General features: G+C 36.8%; 1 protein-coding gene across 3 annotated transcripts in view; it reads left to right on the top strand.

Annotated features, from left to right (window-relative positions):
* Positions 1 to 704: 704 nt before the first annotated feature.
* LOC103151256 (guanine nucleotide-binding protein G(I)/G(S)/G(T) subunit beta-1) overlaps positions 705 to 22,741 on the top strand; it is a 30,387-nt gene continuing 8,350 nt past the window's right edge. The window contains exons 1-5 of one of the 3 annotated variants that reach the window (XM_007571212.2): positions 705 to 1,095; positions 19,733 to 19,839; positions 20,661 to 20,699; positions 20,821 to 20,927; positions 22,658 to 22,721. In XM_007571212.2, coding sequence (XP_007571274.1) covers positions 19,783 to 19,839; positions 20,661 to 20,699; positions 20,821 to 20,927; positions 22,658 to 22,721 — 267 coding nt within the window. In that variant the 5' untranslated portion in view covers positions 705 to 1,095; positions 19,733 to 19,782. Of the gene's footprint in view, positions 1,096 to 18,459; positions 18,562 to 19,102; positions 19,125 to 19,732; positions 19,840 to 20,660; positions 20,700 to 20,820; positions 20,928 to 22,657; positions 22,722 to 22,741 lie in introns of those variants that run through there. The other 2 variants (XM_016681296.1, XM_016681297.1) reach the window with 2 other exon arrangements.

Genomic DNA, 22,741 nt, shown 5'->3' with positions numbered 1-22,741 from the left:
TATATATATATATATCTGCATTTATAAAGGGCTGTTTACTTTTGTACTTTTTGCTTTAATGTTTTTTTGCTTGTTTTTAGCCTATGTAACTGTACAACATTTAGTCCTGTACTGGTTGTTTAATTTGATTTATAAATAAAGTTGAAGTGAAATCAGATTATTGCAGCATTTTGTTGTTGTTGTTGTCTTCTCAGGCTGAATGGTTTATTTTTTTAGTTGAATTGTGCAGGATAAAATTATTCATAATTGTTACCTCTAATTATATGGTGTAAAAATGTAACAATTTACCATTTTATAATCTTCCACTTTTTCATTTATGCAGCTGATGTATTTCTGAGTTCTTTGTAAAACTACCTCTTCATTTTTTGTGTTTTATGTAGAACTATACTATTGATAATTAAGTGAAGTGGTTTTGTTGTTTCACAGTTGAGTCTACCTTTTAGAAACTGAAAATGTGGAACTTCTTGTTTGACAACCAGTGTTCAAACTTGCTTCCGTGTGTGATTGTCCTCTAACCTAGTTATTTGCCGAATTTAAATTCGTATAAATAACACATTTATTGGTTTAAATCAATTTTTGTATGTAAATGTAATTTTTAAGTGTGCTTTTGTTACCGAAGATGGCAGTATTTGCTGATCTGTCGAAGTGGTCGCCGACCCTTCGCCGTGCGTTGTGACGCTGCCGTGAACGTGGGGTTTCCCAGAGCTGAATGCAGGGTTACCGCGCCCATCTCTGCTGTTTGATGGCCGGAGGAAGAAGCGACTGAGATCCTGGCGTGAAGGAAGAAACAGAAGGGACGACGACGGTTGGGAAAGACAAGAAGGGACATTTGCAATAAGTTGGAATTTGCGTCGAACCCTTGGAACAAATAAACGGGACTTTGACTCGTCTGTCTGGGTTAAAAACGCCTCGTCCCTGCGCCTCTGTGCCGGTGTGTCTCCCCCTTCAGCGGGTTAAAAAACTGGGTTCGGGGAGTGCCGCTCCTCGGAGGCTAAACTTGATAAATCTGAGCGCCTGGACTGAGAGAGGAGAGACAACACCTAACTGTTTCCAGTCAATGTGATACAAACAACGGATACCTTCAACTGAAAGCGGGTAAGGACATGTATTGATACTTGTGTTTGCGCTTCAGGAAATGCATTAACTGTAGTTGGCTAGCCTTTCGAGCAGGGAAGATGAGCGAGAAGGGTTAAACTTGGCTCTGTGGCTCCTCCGTTTAGTTAGCTGCCGTTAGCCTATCGTTGGCTAGTTATTGGTGCCAAGACTGTGGGTGGGGGTCACTGAAAGATAAACTTAACTCATTGCCTCAGCGACAGTGCTAATTAACTTTAGCTTTTAAAAATATTAAATAAACTAACCATTCTGCCAGGTGAATAGGAAGGCCAGTGGAGTTTAGTTGGCACTAATTGCCAGGATATGTGTGGCAGTTCAGTTAGCTTAGCACCCCTCTAACGTCCGGGTATCTCACCTCTTATTAGCTTTCTCCACTGCACTAAATCAGCTTTTCGATTTAATCTACCAGAATACTCCTCGTTTCCTGCTACAGTCAAGACATTTTATTTATTTCAGTTATCACCAGCATTGTAGAGTTTGGTTACTCTCAATTTTTCAACATTTTCCCCACAAATCTTCAGTGAATACCACCTTGTGAGCTAACACCTTAGGTTCTCATAAGACATTATTGCAAGCAGCATTGGCGATATGAAAAAAGTGGCTAATTTAAAAGATTGCATAACTGTACCAAACACTAGAGTAGTTTGGATTCACTTTCACTCGCATAGGGCTTTCACAGCATCATGGATTCACAACGAAGGAAGTCTAAAAATGGCTACTTCGCCAGCAGTATCACTACCACCCCCACTATTCTGTATTCCGTCCATTGTAAGTCGCCGGCAATGGTCAGAAAATATATTTGTATGGTTTGATTGTTGATCTGGGTGCTTGTATGTGTTACGAAAACAGCGAAGAGAACTCGATAATTGTATCCTTATCAAAAAGGGACAACTTTACCCATCACTTAAAAATAAAAATCTTGTTTAAATGAAATCAGGAGTGCATGCATTTCCAGCCGTGGACACATTAAGCTTCAAACTGACTAGTTGATCGTACGGTATTTACTTCACTGAATCGAAACTAAACCTATCATGGGTTATGACTGTTATATGTCACAGATTTATGTTCGCACTCGGTTAACACAGATGTCTATCGTTTGTGTGAAAACAAATTATTAGTTAACCGAGGGCTTGCTTTATATGCAGATGTCACTACACAGCTATAAGACCTCACTAAAAAATCACAACCACCGCTGTTCTGACCTGTTGGAGATGATAGCCATTTTACTTTTGTGTGTTTTCAGACCAGTTTTAAGTTCGCCAATGTACTATTCGACCTTAATGTGAACTTCTTCTTTAAATGATAGGAAAACAAGATTGTCTAATTGGATTTTGTCAATCTGTTTATCTTGATCACGGGTCTGTAGCAGGTCAGCTTGTTAGCAGCTACGGTAATCATGCCCCCGTTGGGCCGCGCAGCCCCATAGCGTTTTAAGACCTAGCCTTAAGAATGGGCACCACGATGTAGCATGGAGTCACAGACGCCTCAGAGGCGGGCATCATAAGGGTTTTAGACCGAACAAACAGCACTGAATGTTTAAGTTCAGAGTCGGGTGTTTCGAAAGTGGGCTTAGCATCGAGTTGTCACAGGAAGCCACGCTGAGCGCCGCCGAGGGAAAAAAAAATGCACTGAGCTTGTTGCTTTTACCAAGTTATTTACCGGTGACCGGATCCATCCAAAGAATATCCCTTGCCTACAGTGGATTACTAGTTGTTTGGGAAATGGCTAGTTTACCCCAAAGAGCTAGTCGCATTTACTGGTTTACAAAGATGAATTCATTTTGCCAGTGTGCCCCCTCCCTCCGCCTCCTCGAATGAATGGGTTCCTGTATTCAGGGCCCAAGCAGCTGCAATGAACAAGATGGCGTTCAAAGCCTTTATCATCACCGCTTTTTCTCAGACAGAGAGAGGCAGCTGCCGAGCAGCGGATGGATTCAGGCTTGGCGTGCTACGGGCGTCTGATTTTTTTTCGCATTAGATAAACGTACAAAATGTGTATTTAATAAATATTTTTTTCTTTTTCTTTTTTTTTTTTTAATATTTTTTTCTTTCTTTCTTTCTTTCTTTTTTTGCTGCCGCTGGATTATCCTATCATGCATACTACAGATATATGATAGCATAGGGGAAGAATTCTTATTCAGTCACATCTTGACTGAATAAGAGTTGAATGAAAACTTTTAACTAAAATATATATTAGTATTGTAAATGCACATTAATTAAAGATTTTAACTGATATTTTATTCATTTTGACTTGCGTAGGACTATATATCTAGAAATGCAATCAATTGTTCTTTGACTGTACTGTGAATTTAAGGGGAGGAAAGCTATCAAATCATTATTAAACTTGGTGAGTTTAGCTTTGAAGGAAAATAACTTTTCACCCTATTCCTATTTTCTCACCTGTTAATATACATTGATCAAATTTATCCTTTTCTTAATCTCAAAGTTTAGCTATTGCACATTTAGGTTAAAATGACATATTTCAACAAATATTCATGTTAAATTTACTGTTTTCCTGCTTCATCTTAAATCCCTAATTATACTGCGCCATGTTAAATGTGGTTTCTGTTCTAGCTGTATTATTACATGTGCTTATTGTATATTATATTAACATGTTGATCTGCCAGGTTCTATAACATCGAGTTATAGAACCTGTTGTGAATGTTTGCTCTGTTCAGTTCAAATTGGTTAGTGTGACCTGAAAGTAACCCACAGATCAAACACTAAATACATCTGCTCTGCATCTGTGCAGTGTTGGGGCTCTGAGTTTACCATTCTTTAGAAGAAAAAAACATGCCTAGTTTTGCCATAAATGTCATAGGTTTATGACCATGTGATTATAACCAGATTAGACAACTTTTTTTCTTTTTTTTTTTACAGTAAGGATCATCAGCTTGTCTGTTTTTATTTTTTAATCTGCAGATGCAGGATGTTAAGGGGATTACATTCTTATTTTGACTTTTACCCATCAGGATTATGTGGCTTGGGTCTGTAATAGTGCTGATTTTTTCCTTCTTGCTCACATGGAGCTTATTTTAATTTATCTACTGTGAAAAGTAAAAAAATAAAATAAAATAAAAAAAATTGCACCATCATCTACCTAATGATTTAAACACAAACTATTTCACACACGTTAGTATTCTAATTACACATCTTGTCATTTTGCACTATATTATCACTGAAAATAGTGTTATGTATTCAAGGTAAGTTTTGAAACTTCTGTGTCTGTTTAAAACCAAGTTCCCTGTCACCACTTCCTTCCCAGAGTATCATGTTTGTTTGTTTTTTTCCTTATACATGCATTCACGTTTCAAAACGTTTATTCCTCGACATTGGAGGTAGACTTGCTTACTAATCTTCATATCCTGTCATTCAGAAATTGGTCACTTTGCCTTTTTTTCTTCTGGATTTTATATAGAAACAGCTGTGCAAAAAAAGACAGTACATGTGACGTCTGCCCTTTTATAATAATGGATATCAAATCAATGGAAGTGTTGCACTTAAATTCCCGTTTCAAAGCTGCCTCACAGTTGCAGTGTGTTAAATTTGTGTCAGAGCTATAATAAACAAACTGGTTAAAAACCTAGTTTTAAAAAATACGTCAAATATTTCATGCTTCTTTGAAGTGATCCTTGCTTGTTCATTATAAGTGAAGACTCTTTTAATCATCTCACACTGTGAGTATTATCCATTTAACAACTGCGCTGCTCAAACAGCACCAGTTGAGTATGTTCATATTCCAGCTGAAACTTGTAGGTGATGGAGCAATTCACATGAATTATTTGCTGTTGTAACAGCTTGTTGTCCACCTCATCTAACTTCAAATAAAAATAAAAAAATGTTGAAAGAATGTTTAAAGCAGATTCTCAACTTTTTTTAATGGTGACATTTCACCATTAAAAAAAGTTTAATGGTGAAATACACCCAGCCAAATGGCTGTATTTCTTTCTGCTGCAATCACCTTGTTTTTACAGCCTTTTTAAGTTCAAGTATTTTTAACTAAATGCTGACATGGAATCTAGCTTTCAGTCATACCAAGGAATATTTTTCACTTTAAAACCAGGACTGCTGGGATTGAAATACACTAATTATTTATGTAATTTGCTGGTTGTGTATTTGCTGGTGCTAATGCAGAAAGAAAAAGTTCTTTAGGCAAAGAAGTTGCAAGATGTTCAAACTTTAGCCGTAACGTTTTTTTTTTCCATTGTCAAAATGGCAGCTGCCAGCCAGAAGAAAAAGTTTCAATTAAAATTTTGTTGTTTAAATAAATAAAATTAAATCTATTTCATTTACCTCGGAGCTGTGAATGACATCAAACCCAATTGACTACATTCCAGTTAACATAGTTGAAGTTAGATTCCAAAATGGTGACACGCAAGTAGCCATTGTTTGTGTTCTTAGAAATAAAGTATGTTTTAAGCTGTACTTTCCACATGTAAACACCACCTTTAATTTAGTCAGTTTAGAGTTTCAGGCTCTACCTGTAGCAGTGATTTCAGATGCATGCAAGTGTTTGTTGTAAAGTAAACATATTTCCACCGCAGCTTACTATTGTTGATGCGAGGAGCTGTGAAGTAGGAGTTTGAAAAAAAAAATTCTGATTTTGCGAGTGGGAAATCCGACTTTTGGAGCAGAGGATATGCAGCTTATGTTTGATGTTAACCCGAAGCAGAAGAGTACAAACATTCCCAAAACATATGGTTATTAGGACTTTTACTTATAGTATTTTGGTATATTGTCTTGCTGTGTGTTGGTTTCCTTTATGCTAGTATTTTATTTCCAGAAGCTTGTAATTAAAGTGAGTTTTTTTGAATTCCCAAAAATTTGCTTAGTGATTTAATTTTGTTTGATTTCTCTATCAGGAACAGAACTAATTTATAATTCATGACTGGAATAGTTTCTATTGCTACAAAAGATCAAACAAGTTGCCAGGAATTATGTATGTTTCTATGTTGCACTAACTTAATCCTATGCTGATCTTTATAATGTAAACAAATGTTTTAAGGTGTTAAAATGTGTTCACTACCAAGGATCAGCCAAACAGTGCACATTTAAATACAGTTATGGTATTGTTATAGTAAAAGTCAGAATTTAAGTAAAACTAGTAGAAAAGGAAAACCTCTAGCAGTTTGTGTTTTAAGAACACCGTGGGATTTTGTCCTTTAGAAAAGCTGGCCTTTGTCATCCTCCAATTAGACATCATGAAGCCAATGTGCTGGGATTTATTTTTAAACACTAGCAGTTCAAATTGTTATATCTCCGGTAGAGAATAATAAATGACCTTTGCACTTGGCAGCATTTCTGGTCTCTCTTGCTTGTACAGATGGTACAATCATAAATGGCTTGGATGAGTGTTGGGGCAGAGGCCCTGTACAGGTCTGGACCTCGCAATTGTAACCAGTGTAACAACAATGATCAACATGGCGTTGAAATCCATCCTGATTTCAACTTCGCATGCAAAAAGATGCATTTACTTCACACAGTGGTTTGTTTAGTTTTGTTTGTTTTTTTTGTTTTTTACCAAAAGCCATGTAGGTAATTTCCTGCATGAGTAGTAGTATTCTCATAATTTCTTTCAATATGTCCCAGGTTTGATCAGGTTCAGACAGTCACGCTGTCCATGGCCTCCACTAAAAGCAGTCTGAGGAGAAACATTCACACTAAAGCTGCACAATGTTAGAAAATATTGCTATGACTATCAGTGGCGACATATGCGCATTTTCTTCTTTCCTTTTCTTGTCCACTACAATCTTGTGACCTTTAGTATTTTGGGCAATGGTATTTGTGTCTGGTAATGGAAATGACATCTGCTGGGTAAATATTACATTAACTTGTAAAATGCTAGTTAACTCTTGGAATATATTAGCTAATGATTATTCCATTCCAAACAATCTTTGGCAATTTGAATATAGTGCATGTTGATATTGGGCTGACACTATATCCATGATGCATTGTGCAAGACTAGGTTTTAGCTATGTCTGGACAGGATTCAGTGTTGCCAGATTGGGGAAGGTTCAATTCTTTTGAACACGTTGGGGTGAAAAAACAGCTTTAGGCAGATTGTTAAAATTTGGGCAGATTTTTTTTTTAGAAAGCATTCATAGGAAAACTATGGAAATAGTTGTCATTTTGTGGTAGAAAAGCACAAAACAAGCACTTTTTAATAAAATGCCATATCCTTGCAGTCATTTTTTTTGTTCATTTATTTTGTAATGTCTAGAATCTGTCAAACTTGATTTCATCAATGATTACTAATCATTGGTTAGACCCGAGTCACTATGTAGTTGCACCATAAAAAAGAAATTCCTAGTGCAACTTCACAATTTGCGCTGGATTTATGAAATTAAACTTAATGGAAATGTAGACGGCAAAAATAGGTTGCCCACCGTTTGTTGTTTTATAATTTGCTGTTTTATATGTAGGTCGATAATTATTTATTCCAAAGGGCAACATAGGCAGCCATCTCTTGTCGAGGGCTGCACCACTGGTTGAGTACAAACTATCCACGCAAGTTTTTGGTAATCAAGTATAAATATAATCTTTCTTATTGCAGCAACAGATGTTGAACCTGAACAATAAATGGGACTCAAACTGTTCTTACAACTGACCTCAAATATTTTTTTTACAAAAACAATTACCAAAAATGAGCAAGGTCTTGTAGTTTGTAGTACGTTTAGACTAACTTAAATTCAAGTTGTAAATCTTGATAAGTTGGACTTTGTTTCCAATGCACTTAGCACACTTTGACTTCTTCTATACATGTAAACTTGTATAGGTGCATTAAAGGTACTTTGCTGTTCTCTGTTCACCTGTTGGAGCCTCGGTTTTGGGCCTCTTTGGTTTTGGCCCTCCTTGCCTAAAATTGATTTTTTTGCTAGTCTGCTGTTGCTTCTGCTTTACATTACTTAGTTTAAATCTAAATTAAAAATCTTCAAACTTAACATATAAGCCTCACTTGTTCTTGCACATGCAAGGATGGTTCTTGTCAGAGCAGTGTGTTTGGGGAAAAAAAATCTAAATATTTATTTCAGTCCAATTTACTTCCTTGTTGCGAAGGATTGTGGGTAGTATCGTACACCATGAAATCTCTCTGTTTTGGATTGTACTTGCCTTTAAATCGGTGTTGAAAACCGGAATGATCACATGAAGGACATAACTTGAGTTCATCAGGCATGATTAGGAATGTTGCAGGTCCACAAAGATGAATACTGCAACAAACACAGTATCGTCGTCCTATGGTTTCATTTTGTTTTTGTTTTCTCTCTTTACAATTGTATTGCTGCATCAACAAATCATTTCATTTTTGTGCTGCAAAAGGCATTCTGCCAATCCTGTGCATTCAACCACCACAGATTCTGCATGTCTAGAATGAATTAATATCTTGGAACAAAATATAGCCAAAAGTATTTAAGCTGCCTCTTGTCAGAAATGGTTTAAATCCCATCTTGACAGAGGGTCAAATGCCTTTAATCTTATTTTCTAGGCGAGAGAACCATTGGTTGGTCTCCCTTTAAAATATATACTGTTTGCAGTAATGTATAACTAGTAATTCTGAATCTGCTGCTCTGAAAATGAACTCATCCAAAGATGAAAACTTTCAGCAGAAATTCTGTCAAAACATGTCCCTCTATCTTGATTTGTGTGTAGTTGTACTGTAGCTTCTGTTATGTGTTGCTTGTCACCACTTGCCAGAAAGCCGAGGCCTCTGTTTTGAATAGTCAAAGTAGCTGGCACCAGAGCTGCTTAGAGACCCAAATACAACCTTGTCACCACTCAGATACTGTAACCCTGTTGTAGGCTCATCACTAGTCCTGGCAGTACTTTGCATGTGCACTTCAGTGCCCACTCTGGTTTGAATGGTTACTGTCTCGCTGTCTATTTACATTCAAGCCCTTACATTTGACTGCCACAAGGAAAATGCGACCAAACTTGAATCCCGGGATAACAAGGATAACAGTGCAAGTGAGTTTTCTTCCTCTTTAAAGCATTGCAGGCCACACTCATTTGAGCAAAAGAGTGGGGCTGCTGTCATGTGACTCTTCACACACTCGTGTTCCTATCTCGCAGGCTTGGGGATAAAAAGGGGAGGGGTATGTTTATTAATGCAATCAAAGGAGTGTATTTTCTGTTTTAAATAAAGTCATGCATTTAGCTTTAGGCAAGCCTGACTTTTTTTTTTCTTTTTTTTGTCTAGCTCACTTTCATTTAAAAAGACCAGTTATGCAGTGAATCCAAGCACAAGTCATAAATTGTTGATGACTACCTCAGAATTGAACAAAAATACCTATTAAAATAAACTAGATTCATGTTTAAAATTTTCTAGTGACATTTTGGTTTTATTATATCAAAATTAAATGATCAGATGGCTTTCATGAAACTGTTTTTGCCTGTTGGAAGCTATTCACATTGTAAGGCCTACAGCATCATGGAATGTTTTGCTAATCAATTTTACTGTACTGTCAGTCCCATTGATATGTTCCCCATCTGAAACGATGCACAGAGAAAGCAACCAGAACTGACTTGCAAAATGTGGACAATTAAACCACCACAGCATATAAATCGGTGGTTCTTGGAGTTTGTGAACAGTCAATCTTTGCTTAAATGACTAGAGTAGACGTCTGTAATCATATTTACTTTAATAAAACTGATTAGTCTGAGTTAACTTCTCGTCAGTCAGGGCCATAACAAAAGCAAATTTCTGTTATCTTAAAATAACTCCAATCTAAAAAGACGTCAGTCTACATAAATGAAAATTGTTATATAAACCTTTTAACTGGCATCATGTTTACATTGCAGGTTTATTTTTAGTTGACTAAGGTCTTTTACAATGAAGAAGTTCTTGGTGTGCGATATGTAACAATCTTTTGAAAAATAAACCAATTGATTTAGAGTAAAACGTCTTGTGAATGAATTTTGGAATTATCAAAGAAAGCCTCTGCTAAACACAATGAAGTTGTGTGGTCCGCAAAACAGACTTTTGTTTTGTTAACCATTGAAATTGTGTGAAGTTCGAGTCATTTTAAAATGACTGATATCCACCATTATGTAGTCCCTTCTAACCATGCATTTGTCAAAACAGATTTGTGTTTTCACCGAAGTAAGAAAGCTTTGCAAGTTATCTGCTTGAAAAATATTAAGTTTTCATGACTAAACTAAGAATCTCGCATTAAAAGACCTGCACAATCTCTTGCTTGACAACAGGCAGAAGCCTAAGTCACCAATGATGATTTTCACATTTTTTCAAATGTTTTTAAATTAAATAAATAAAATTTTGATTCTACATGTCCTACTAACTGGTGGTACTATTGCTTCCAATAATGGCATTAAAGATGAACAGAGTTTCCTCCAGCGTATTATTTCTTTCGGGCCGCTTTATTTCCTCCCCGGCCAGGCTAAGCTTTGCTTGTTTTTACATTTCTAAAACAATTAAGTCATTATTTTTTAGTAAGACGCACCGCAGGCGTCTCTGCTGCAGTGAGAATTTTACTGGCAGGGCAGAATTATTCCTGAAAGAAACATGAGTTTATAGTTGATGCATTAAACAGGGAGCGCGCACCAATCACATTGCTGGCGCAGTTTGATCTCTGGAGTTTACCTTATGTAGTTAAACTTCCTGTCATTCAGTAAAATACTCTGCTCACATTGTAAGTTCAAATGAATAGGAGTCAGGGAAAATATAAATGTGGAAACGTTAAAAATGTCTTAACTGTTTTTGTGCTGTGTAGCGTAAAAAGTAGGAATTGGCTAACATGACATATTTTTTGATAATTTGGCATTTTGAAAAGGTGTTTCTAATTGTTAAATTGTTTCCCCCTCAATGAAAATTAGGTGTGCAAACAAATTGCAAAATCTTGGTTTTGCAAGAAAAAAATCAGCGTTAATTGGCTGTCTTAATAAAGTCAAGTTGTTTAGCTTGACAAAAGCTGCGTTGGGTTGGATAATAACAGTTTTTCTCTACATTTTTTTTAATTTATATACATTTTATGAAAAAAACATCCCTATGCAGTTGAAATCATTAAACCCTATTTTGACCCCTTTTTTAATGATTTTTTTAATTGGTTAACATCAGAGTCTAATTCTGTTATTGGCTCACAGCATAACAGTAACTGATGGTAAGTATCTAACAGTAAATTCATTACTTAAAATATCAGGTACAGCCATACCGGTTTGATAAGCACATGTACTAAGCCATCTCGTGCACTGTGTTGTCTAAATATCACAATTACTCCAAGGTGATATAAACCTTATGACACCTGTCTTTGCCTAAAAGTTTATATACCAAGCTACATTAGATTAGAAAGATTGTTGACTTCAATGAATGATGGGTTAACAGAAAATGAACATTTGTTACTGGCTCTGTTAAAGTAACAGATAGTAGTAAATTGAGTCTTGTCAACCACTCAAAACGCTTTACGTTGGTGCCACATTCACCCTTTTATGAATTCACACAGATGTGTAGATCAGTAAGCAAATGAACATTGCATACCTTGCCAATGGGAACAGACACGTGAAAGGAGGAAGCTGGAATCGAATCACAACTTTTGAATTGCAAGACAACTACTCTATCCACTGTGCCAACAGAAGACTAAGTACAAGAGTTCAGGGTCCAAGATAAGACATCAATGTGGAAGAACAATAAAGTTTACAATTGAAAGCAGATTAATTCACTCTAATAGCAGATACTACTGATGCATTTTGGTCAGATATTAAACACCTATACTTTAATTGAGTTTTGAGAGGGAGCGAAGAAACCTCACTTGGTTTAAATTCTATACCAGATTGAAAATATTCTTTGCAGGTTGAGAGGGTAACGATGGGATGTTGGTGTTTGTGTGTGACTAAAATGTTTGATGCTTGCAAAAAAATGCATCAACTTTTTTAGATTTTCTATCTGGTGATCATAAGAGTTGGAGATCTACATTAACTAACTTCTAATTTAAAACACTTCTATAAGGTTCCATATTATCTAATACTTTTATAAGTTTATTTGAACAAAAAATGTTTGTGCATAAATTTGTGACTTAAATTACCAGTAAATAAAGCATCTTAGCTGCCTGGCTTTTTCTTAAATAAAAAATTATCGAAGAATTATTCAAAATATAATTTTAGAAGAAAATTAATCGGACTAAAATTGAGCTTTGAGCATTTTGAATAGGTTCACAACTCTCAGGACTAGGAATTATAATTCTCTATACAATTTATTTTCTTTCTGCACCTCTATCACACAGCACATATATACTTTTTTGTAATTCATTGGAAAATGGCATAAAGTTCAACATTGTCAATATCTTGGTTGACTAATTTCAGATCTGTTTAGTCATAGCCTATTTTTTACAGTTTTACACAAACTGTAATATAATCTTGATGATTTTCTCTTACCAAAAGTTTTATTGTAAGCTTAAAGATCTCTAGCTAAAAGCGTTTCTAGCGTTTTCTCAGACATGCTATTAATTTCACTTTAATCAAATCCTTTTGCTTGGCATTTTCATAATATTTGAAATACATTTTATAAATTATATATTATATTATTATAAATAAAGCCAATTGATTAATTTATTGCTTCCTTCAGTTAAAAAAACCTGTTAAATATGCACCTAGACTGAATGGAGCATCATCAGCATTGTGCCAGCATATGCATACTTATTTGTAGCCCCAGGATTATGCTCCACTTTCAGTGGACCAAAATGGGTTATGGGCCCCAAAGCCCTTAATGTTTAATTCAGCCATTTTTCCTTTTTTTAACCAGCTACTTGGATAGTTGAGGATATACAGGATTGATGCGTGTAAGATTTTGTGAGGTGAAATTTCAATAGTATACCAATAGATTATAGCAGTAGTTTTAGTCACGTCTTTAACTACTGAAATGAGAACTAATTGGCAAATATATATATACATCTTCTGCAAAAGCAAGCACAATATACAAATTAGTATTAGTTAAAGTTTTTCAAGGAGAGTCAACAGTCGCTTTCCTCTTCTTTGTGCTGTAGTTGTTTTGCATCCGGTAAGGAGGGGAGGAAAGACATCTCTGAGAGAAGGAATGTGTATGATGTAGAAGATGACAGAACAAGATTGGCTGGGGCTTTTAAAAAAATGTCCAGAAGCATTCCCTTCTGTCGTCTCATCCTGCCTCATCAGCCCTGTTGTTCCTGCCTCCTTTGTGACCTGGTTGTGTTTCAGCTACATTTACCATGCATCACTTCACCACAGCACTTAGATGGACTCTCATCCACCAACTGGACCACAAGAGCAGTGGTGGGGGGGGAGCACATATCCACTTAAAGCATCATGTTGCTTGTTATATACTAGGGCAAAGTGGCCAAATTCAGCATGTTTAACCATAAATGAAAGTATTATGCAGAATTCTTGTTTGACTTAAGTGTATCTGCTAGTCAGTTTTATATAGTGTGGAATCTATTATCTGTTAGGGCTGGTGAGTCACCTCTTTTAATGGGAAATCATCCTGTAACAATAATAAATTTTGCTACACGATAAATTGACTAATAAACTAATTATGTACAGAGCACTCCACATTGGACCTGTGTAATAATTCAAAAATAAAACACAGCCAGAAACAAACAATAATGAAATAATCACACATATACAAAACCATAAATAAAATGGTTTATGTCTCCCAGGACTGCAGCCTGAACCTTTCTACCCATGTCTTATGTTATTCATTTGCCCCTTTTTTAGTTTTTTGTTTTGTTTGTTTGTTTTGTTTTTTTGGAGGGGGAGAGGAGTACTGAAACGATTTTTGTTGTGCTTCTGTACAATGACTAATGGCTGATTCTGACTCTTATGAAGTCTGTCAACAAACTCACCTTCAAAAAAAAAATATCAGAATGGAAATTATTTAGCTAATTTTAATTTGTCATGTGATTAATTACTAATTCCCACAAGCTTAATACTCACTTCAAAAACACAGTTTTGGATCAAAAACATAATTTTTTTTTGTAATATTCAATTCATACGTCCATTATTTTGTTTGGCTTGTTTATACAATCACTAAAGTTTAGTTTTGTCATTTATCTTAAAACTTAAAATCAGATTGTATCCGATGACATAAGCTCATCTGCACTGTTTCTCAAAATATAATACAAGATATTCCACTTAAGAATGTGGATCTGTGGAGTAATACATTTTAAGCTGAATCTTTTTCCCTAACAAAGTAAAGCCAGGTATGGGATCCAGCTGTAGAAACCACTTCTGACCGTTTCTTGATTTTCTTTGTCAGTTTCTTTAAGCCTGCCTCTCAGGATGTTGAGTGTAACCTGTTACTGTAAAGCAAATGATTGCATAGCCTGATTCAAGCCCAGGGGTGGACGCTGGCAAGTGAAGTAGTAGTGAAAGAAACCACCAAGTGATTGTATTTGTAAAGTGTGTGTGTTCTGTCGCCACATCCGCTGAGTGTTTTGACAAAGGGAAGAGAGATGAACACGGCTAGGGAACACCCATGAAAAGGAAGCGCGCCGCTCATAAATGCCTTGTTCATGTGTTAAGGTGTGGAGGCAGATGGGTGATCGTTTGTTCAGGCTTCTGAAACCACTGCAGTTTTAAAGTGTTTGTAGGAGCAACAAATTAACCACACCACCAACTGGCTTTCTGAAACAGAGGAGAGTTGACGGGAAGAGTCAGGCATGCAGGACTGGATGCAGCACTTCAAGAAGACACAGGGTGGGGCAGCTGGTATCCATGCAGGAGGGTGTAAATTATTAAGGTCACCATCTTTCCAGCGCCTTCATAAACACCATTTTGTTGAAAGGGGTTGTCTGGAAGCCGCTAAAATTAACAAAATAAAAGGTCAAAGAATCATACTGTTGCGTAACTACACGACTTAGACTTACTCTTACTAAGCCAAACTTTCTCTGTAATCCAGGATGGTCTGTTCACATACGCTGACAGAGAAATATGTAAAGTAGCTCATGCTAAGTCACTTGAATAACAGCTTATATCCTCAAACTGACTCTCCAGTAACAAGAGGAAGGGGTTATATTTATTGCTCTAATTGTGTTAATGTAGACATAACGTTTTGGAACTTCCAGTACAACTACATGTTGGAGTGATGAGCACAAGTCGAACAATATTAGGCAATAGCTTCACTGACCAACTGACTATTTTTTCTCCCTTAGCCCGTATGTCCCGAAATGTTTACTGCATCAGGCTAAAGGCTAAATTATAAAAGACCATGAATCCTGTAACATCATCTAGCTTCACTCTGATCAGACTTTGATAGACACAGGGACACTTGCATGCCCTGCTCCCCTTTACCAAGGGGTTAATTAGCAGCTCCCCTCCCAATTGTCCTCTGCTTGTTCACTCTCATTAGTTTAATCTGGCTGTGTCCTCCAGCTTGCCTCTCTTACCTCTATCCTCTTGTGTGCCAGAACATCTCTCTGCCTTCCCCTCTCCTTATGTCATCAGGGTGACAACTTTTGTCTACTCCAAAAAACTACTGCCAAACCCCATTTATAGCATCTTATGATTCATATCCCTGTGCACTTGGTACAGTAGCGCTTTTGTTGAGCTTTAATGGAGAGGTTCCGCTCCAGCCCTGTTGTATGTAAAAGTGAAAACATTGAGGGGTCATAGGTTTTTACTGAGTGACACATTATTGATTTGATTGCACCTATTAAGGACTTAATGTAAGATTTTATAAATTGTTGGGGTTTTTTTGTTTTGCTTTCTTGTTGCCCATTATTAATGATCAGTTATTGATGTAATTAATTAGTTACATCACTAACTGAGGATATACAAATCAGGATGGTGTGAAAATGAGCTGTGCATATATTATGACTGCTGTTTGGGAGGAAGAAATAACAATGAACTCTGTGTCTGTATGGAATCAAATTACACTTCCTCTCTCCTTGTCACTGTTGCACTCGAGATGTGGGAGCTGATAGGAGTGGCTGGAAAATGTGAAGTCTGCTCTCCTCCTCCTCTTTCTCCTCCTCCCCCACCACCTAACTAAAAATAGCTGGCAGAAAGAGAAGGCAGCAAAGTCGAGGCTCTATCTGTTGCGCTGCCAGTGGTTTCTACACTCCCACCACTAGCAAAATGGGAAAAAGAGATTCCTCTGAATCACACCACTTATGCTAAAACTGATCATCACCAGCGAGGGGTTCTGCTTTTATTTTGCAGCTTTTGCATTTGAAGTACATGGTATTTGAACATTTCGGTTTCATCTTGGACCACAAAGTCTGAAGAGTAAGAGCACCAAAATCTAGCTAGTTATTACTGAACAGATGACTATCTCTTTCTTAAGCATGTGTATTTAATAGTTTCTGTTGGTGGAAAAGGTTAAAACACTGGAATGTGCCTGATAAGTTGCATCGATCATGTGTTTCTTGTTTAACCCATTAACACCTGATGCAACACACAGGGCACCAGTGTGAACAGATCCTCTACTCCTGGAAAGTCTAAAGGGGAAAATATTAACATGGTTGTAAATTTATATCTACAATTAAAAAAATTTAACGCAAATATATAAAGTTGATGTCATTTAAATCTAACAGCTATTTGTATAATTAACATTTGTAGGTTGCATGGTCATAAAATGTACCTTCACTCAAAATGCACCAATCAGGATTTTGTGGCCACTTTCAGTGTCTGGTTTGTCTTTTAAGAATTGTAACTTTTTTCTAGATTTCATGTTCTGAGGAATCAATTACTCATACTATAAAGCAGAGAGTACATCACACTGAGTGTGGAATCACTACGAACAACGTTTACTATTTTAAAATACAATTATTACAGGGTTTACATTTTAAACTCTTTAGCATCTGTAACTATTAGCACTGTTAGCATCACCATCTTTGGATTTCCTGGAGAATGCAATTCCTTTTCTCGACCCTCAGATCTAATGCGCTGCCAGCATTTTGAATGGCAGAGGTTTAAAGCTCAAAAGAGTGAAACATAGCAACTTTGCTCTTTCAGTCTTCCTGTTGTCTGGTAAAGTCTGCTTTGGGTCAAATAGCCCCTTTGCCAATTCAATGAAACGTTCGCAAGGAGGGCACAAATAGACTTCCTGTATCTTGTGGCTCTGGAGTGGAAATTTACATTATCTTCCATTAGCCACAGAGTTGCCAGTGGAATGGAAGTTGTACCATTGTGAATTTGCCCTTGTCACAAGATAATCGTTTAAAATGTCATTAATAAATCTTTAATCTTCTTGGTTTTGAGGACATTTAACAATATACCATATATAGATAATTCTCCCCCTGTATTTCTGTTTTTTCTGAAATCTAGGTTTTCTAGGTTTATTCATTTCTATCTCTGTTAACATGGAGACAAAACTTAAAGGAAGACATGTTCTTCTGCTTCGTAAACGAAGTGCTGGTGCTAATGATTAGGGTTACAGCAGAGTGCTGTGCTGTGTTCAGGTTTCTCCCACAGGGGAATCGAACTGAAGCACAGCTGAGCCCTGTCTCAGCAGGTCCTAACAGACAGAAGCGGCAGCTCCAGCGTATTGCTGCGCCTTACAATTCTGTGGCAGAAATTGTATCCTGTTCTTTTAAAATAGCAAATCCACCACTGTGGATTGTGAAGCTTTCCCCACATTGTATCCTGTTCAATGTGGGGAAGGCACTTATTTTTCATATCCAAAAAAAGTTGATTGCAAAAGGACCAAAATGGCAAAGGACACTAAAGGCACCAAAGATTGTTTTCAGTGAGACCCGGTGACTCTTGGATAATGTGTTCAAAAGTGGGGAAATGTTTGATTTTCTGACCAACAGTAAAGTCAGAAAGTGACCAGACCCAGTCACCAGACCAATCACCATACTATTTGCCAACTTTACTTATAAATGCAACTGCTTTTATAAACACACCTTAAATTTGGTGCTTTACTGGCTTTTGGGCCCACAAAAGGTGAAAACTGTCCTATTGTAGTAAGAAGTTGTGAATCTCAAGTCTCATCTCAGACAGATGTGCGTGCCAGTCATGACTGATTCACAACAGTGGTAGTGAAACACAGTTGACCTTCATGTTAGGAATATTCTGAATATCAAACATTTTTTAGTTCTGGTTATTGTTTTGGGTAAATTTTCCTCATTTAGTTTAGACTAAAAGTCCAATGCTTCACAGCAGAAGTATGCTTAGAAGTATTTCTAAACTTTCTCAACCAGGAAAATAAAGTCTAGTATTTTAAATATAACCGTATGCTCAATATGAGTTCTGTTTGTTTTGTTGGCATAAACATCACTTTTCTTTTACCCATTATCCTTAGGGTCATTTGTTGAGAAGATGAGAATACTACAGCAATATTATCATGAGACGTTTTCATCGTGAAGATTAAGAGGCTAAGGCACCTTGCTTAGATAGACCCATTTAGAAGCATTGTCCAATCAGGTGACAGATAAAGTCTCAGGCGCATGTAGGATAAGGTGTTCATTCAGAACGTCTCATCAGCCTTCAGGACAAAGGACATAAATCCAAACCGAGACACAGCGAGGTAAGGTTATAACAGTTATTGCTGTAGATGGATTGAGTTGGGCAGATAGTTATTCCATTTGACTCTAGTTAGTTGTATATACTTTTAAAATTAATTTATGTGCAACGTTTTGTATACAGTAACTGAAAATAATTGAAAAAGGGCAAGGTATATAAATGTCTTTTTTCTCTTTTCCTTAAGTTGAGCAACTTGACTGAGTTGGTGTAACTAAAGATGCCATTAGAAATGTCATTTCCTGTTTTTATGCCCTGCAATACCAGCGGCTTCTTGCATTTAACTTATTTTCTAACAAGGCCTCAAAAGCATATGGTGACTTTTTCTAAATTTTCTGTTATCCGTTCATTTTGAACGGCCAGTGAAAGTATCATTGCTAAGAGGGTGAACCAGAGGATTGGGGTCAGCGGAATGGCCACTGCTTTTAGGATCATCAGCAGGTTTTGTCTTAACCGGATTTGGCTGGAGAAGCTGAATCAACTGTGTCCCAGGATTACAGGAATGACATTGGAGGGCAGTTGAGAGCCCACAGGCCAGAGCGTTGACGCCTTTCACCTGCGGCTACAGAGGTGCAGGGAAACCCTGGTGGTCTCCTCTCTGCTTTTTTTTTTTGTTTTGTTTTTTTTTAAATATCTGGACACAAAAATCCTTAATTTTAACAAATTATTAGGGGTATGTTTAGGCCCTCTATCCGAGAGTTGGGGGCTAGGATTAATGGACATTTTTTTTACACCTTTTTTTCTCCCCCTCTCTCTCCCAGTCCCGTTTGGCATTCAAGGACTTGTAATGGCCACTCATTGTTCCAAGTCGTTTGCCTCTGTTTGGGTGAAGAACGAACAAATTCAACATCCTCCTCAAATTTGTTATCCCAAGTAGCTGCCTTGTGCTTGTTGCTAGGTTACGGCTTCAAGCTGGCAAGGACAAGTCTTGAGCTGTCTCAAAAGTGATCCGCATCCACTTTGTCTGAGCCACACAGAAAGGATAGAAGAGAAACTGCATTTTGTTGACCTTACTGTGTCCATAAATTCGTGGCATTAGAGGAAAAAAAAAAATCACATTTCTACCAATTACTAAAAGGGGGAACTAACCTGTGTCATTAAAATGCAATCTCCATGTGTTCATAGAGCTGAAAAGGACGCACTTGTATTGATGTTAGGCTTGTCGTTGTCTTCTTTAGATTGGTAAGAGTCTAGGCGGCGGAGAGAAGCACACCATTAGCAGAGGAAAATGAGTGAACTGGATCAGCTACGCCAGGAGGCTGAGCAGCTCAAGAACCAGATCAGAGTAAGCCCCAGTTTTTCCCATCTTGTTTAGTTTTACTGAGGTTCCAAATCCAGACTCACCACAGCTTTTGAACTTTCTACTTGTGCTGCTACTAATCGCTTTGTAGATTGAAGATTAAATCTGTTACTCACATATATAGGGCTGCAACTAACAATTCTTAGTAACTGATTAATCTATCAATTATTCTGACGATGAATCGGTTAATCAGATTTTTCTTTTGAAAATCAATTAACCACTAGAAATACATTAAAATATACAAATAGATGGTTCAATTCCTTTATAAACAAGAAAATAAACATTGTATTACCTAAAATGCAATAGAATGTCGTTCCTTTAGTATATGCTAGATCATTTGTTGCAAATAAGGCATCTGCAGCTAAAAATACTCATCTGTTGGTTGACCAATTAATAATTGGATGCAAAAGGTTATTAATAGGAGATTGTGTTGCAGAAGTAGAACTAGGTGAAGCTAAAACTGCCACCTGAGTTTTGGCTAGAAAATATTTCCGAATAAATATTTTCTTCAATTAAAATTAATATATTTTTTGTACAGTTTTGGCTTAATTATTCCTGTGAATGTGTTCTCACAGCAAATGGCTTTTTTTGTTTGTTTACTCTAGTTAAAGTAGTTGACGATTACTTGAATAATCAATTCTTCATGATTAATCTGATTAATCGTTTCAGCCCTACTCTAATAAAAATGACGCTTACTCATTTTTCACATTGCTTTTCAATATTATTACTCTTATTTGCAAGTCAAACCTATTTCTTTTGTGCTTGATTATAACCGAGTCTTTTTTCTTTTTTTTTTTTTTTTACAGGATGCCAGGAAAGCGTGTGCAGATGCTACCCTGTCTCAGGTAAGAAATATCACTCGTAATCAGTAACTGGCTTTCATTTTGTTTTCGATGGTGTTCACTCTGGCCACATAAGTACACATTTTGAGGGTCGTCCTTTCTGTCTCACTTTCATCCTGCTTAGATCACAGCAAACATTGACCCCGTTGGCCGAATTCAGATGCGGACTAGACGGACGCTGAGGGGACATTTGGCTAAGATCTATGCCATGCACTGGGGGACTGATTCAAGGTAAATTCATTCAGTTGCGTGTGTGGGGTTTTTTTCTCACCAATCCTGTCTTCCTGGTCTGATTCCAGGAAACAAATGTGAAATGGTTTATTTTTGCGAGTTGCTTCCTTCTGCATGTGAAATGAGTTCACCATGACGTCCTTCAGTTCATTATCTTCAGTTTTACTATTCGTTTTTGATCGATTATTACAATAAGCATTCTTGTCTGTGTAAACTGAAAATAGTAAAACATTTGTTGCTGTGAGAGCTGATTGAACATGTGCTGGAAGCTCGAGTCTGTGCTGTTTTGCGTCTTGGTGTGTCATGTTTGTGTGCACTGGGATGTGGCATGAGGGTAGGGAAAATACTCAAAATGGAGTCAACCTTTGTGGAAACTGGTGTTGAGTTTGATCACCAAAGGTCTTCCTTAGACTTTTACTCTTTTCAGCCAGCAATGTATTCATTGGGGTTGCTTGAATCAACATGGTCACCTCAACATTTGTCTAGTCACGACAAAGAGAAACTACGGCCTTCAGCTAAAGTAGAGTGGTTATAAGATTAGTAAACACAGAAAACAAAGACACTGTTTACACTTTTAAAAAAAAATATAAAGAGTGATAGATTTTTAACAATCTGAAAAAGTCCCACTCTTCTACACAAAATGTTTCTCACTATTCAAATCAGTGAGACATTAAGTTTTATGATGCTATATTTCTCTAAATTCATGTAGATTTTTCATAGGACATGAAAACATCTACATAAGCAGTTTCGAATCCTCAAAGCATATCTTTGACAAATTATGGCTGCAAAATCAATCTTATATCAATATTATATCTTACATTATATGCCTAAATGTTATTTCATAGTCATCTGTGAAAATAATAAAGGGAAACCTTAAAAAGAAAGTAAGCCCATTTAAGTCATATTTTGCCTGATTGTTCTACCTTTTTATAATTCATCCTACACAACACTAGGATATTTTTAACCTGATCCAATCTTTAACCACAATATTTATTTTTAAAATGAGAATTTGGTGGATATAACTCATAGATGCTCTTATCCCCGAAAGTCTCCACCTCGTCTTCCCTTGAGGGATCAGTGCCCCAAAGCGTTGAATCATTGTCTCTCAGCTGACGCTCTGACTCCTGCGTTACACAGTCTGATCCAAACTGGACATATTTTATTCCTCTCAGTATACCAAAAGCTCCTTTGTTTCTCTTGCATATAATGTGAACAATACTTTTAGCTCATGTCCAGAACAGATTAATCATAATAAAGTCGGGCTTATGTTGTACTTTGAGCAGAATTGTCTTCATTTGAACTCATTACTGTCAGTACTGTAGTTAAGACTGGCACGGTCCCTGCAGCCCTTGCTTTGTTCAGAGCTCCTCCTGTACCAAAGTGCTTTGGGACCGTCGCTGTGGTTACTCTTGTTGGATTCACCCAGATACCAAATGACATCCACAGAGGGGACCTGAGAGGACTCTGTAGATTAAGGTTGTTTTGAATTGGTCCTCATAATGAAAACATTACTGGGTGGTGTTCTAAATAAATATATTTTGTGAGAAAATAGTCGATTTTTAAATAAAATTTGCTGTTTTCATTCTTAAAAAGTGGAGCTTATTAAAATATTTAGGATATTTAAGATGTTCATGTCCCTCTTTGCTCTAGTCATTTTTGTCTGCAGGTTCGTAGCAAAAGATTTAAAAAGTAATTATTTAAAAAAGAAAATTCTGTCTGTCTTTCTGAAGGCTTTTGGTCAGCGCCTCCCAGGATGGCAAACTCATTATTTGGGACAGCTACACCACGAACAAGGTAAAAACCTCAGTCGTGTT

This window comes from Poecilia formosa, unplaced genomic scaffold, assembly GCF_000485575.1.
Source record: "Poecilia formosa unplaced genomic scaffold, Poecilia_formosa-5.1.2 Scaffold276, whole genome shotgun sequence".
Lineage (NCBI taxonomy): Eukaryota > Metazoa > Chordata > Actinopteri > Cyprinodontiformes > Poeciliidae > Poecilia > Poecilia formosa.
This window is presented reverse-complemented; position numbering and strand designations above follow the sequence as displayed.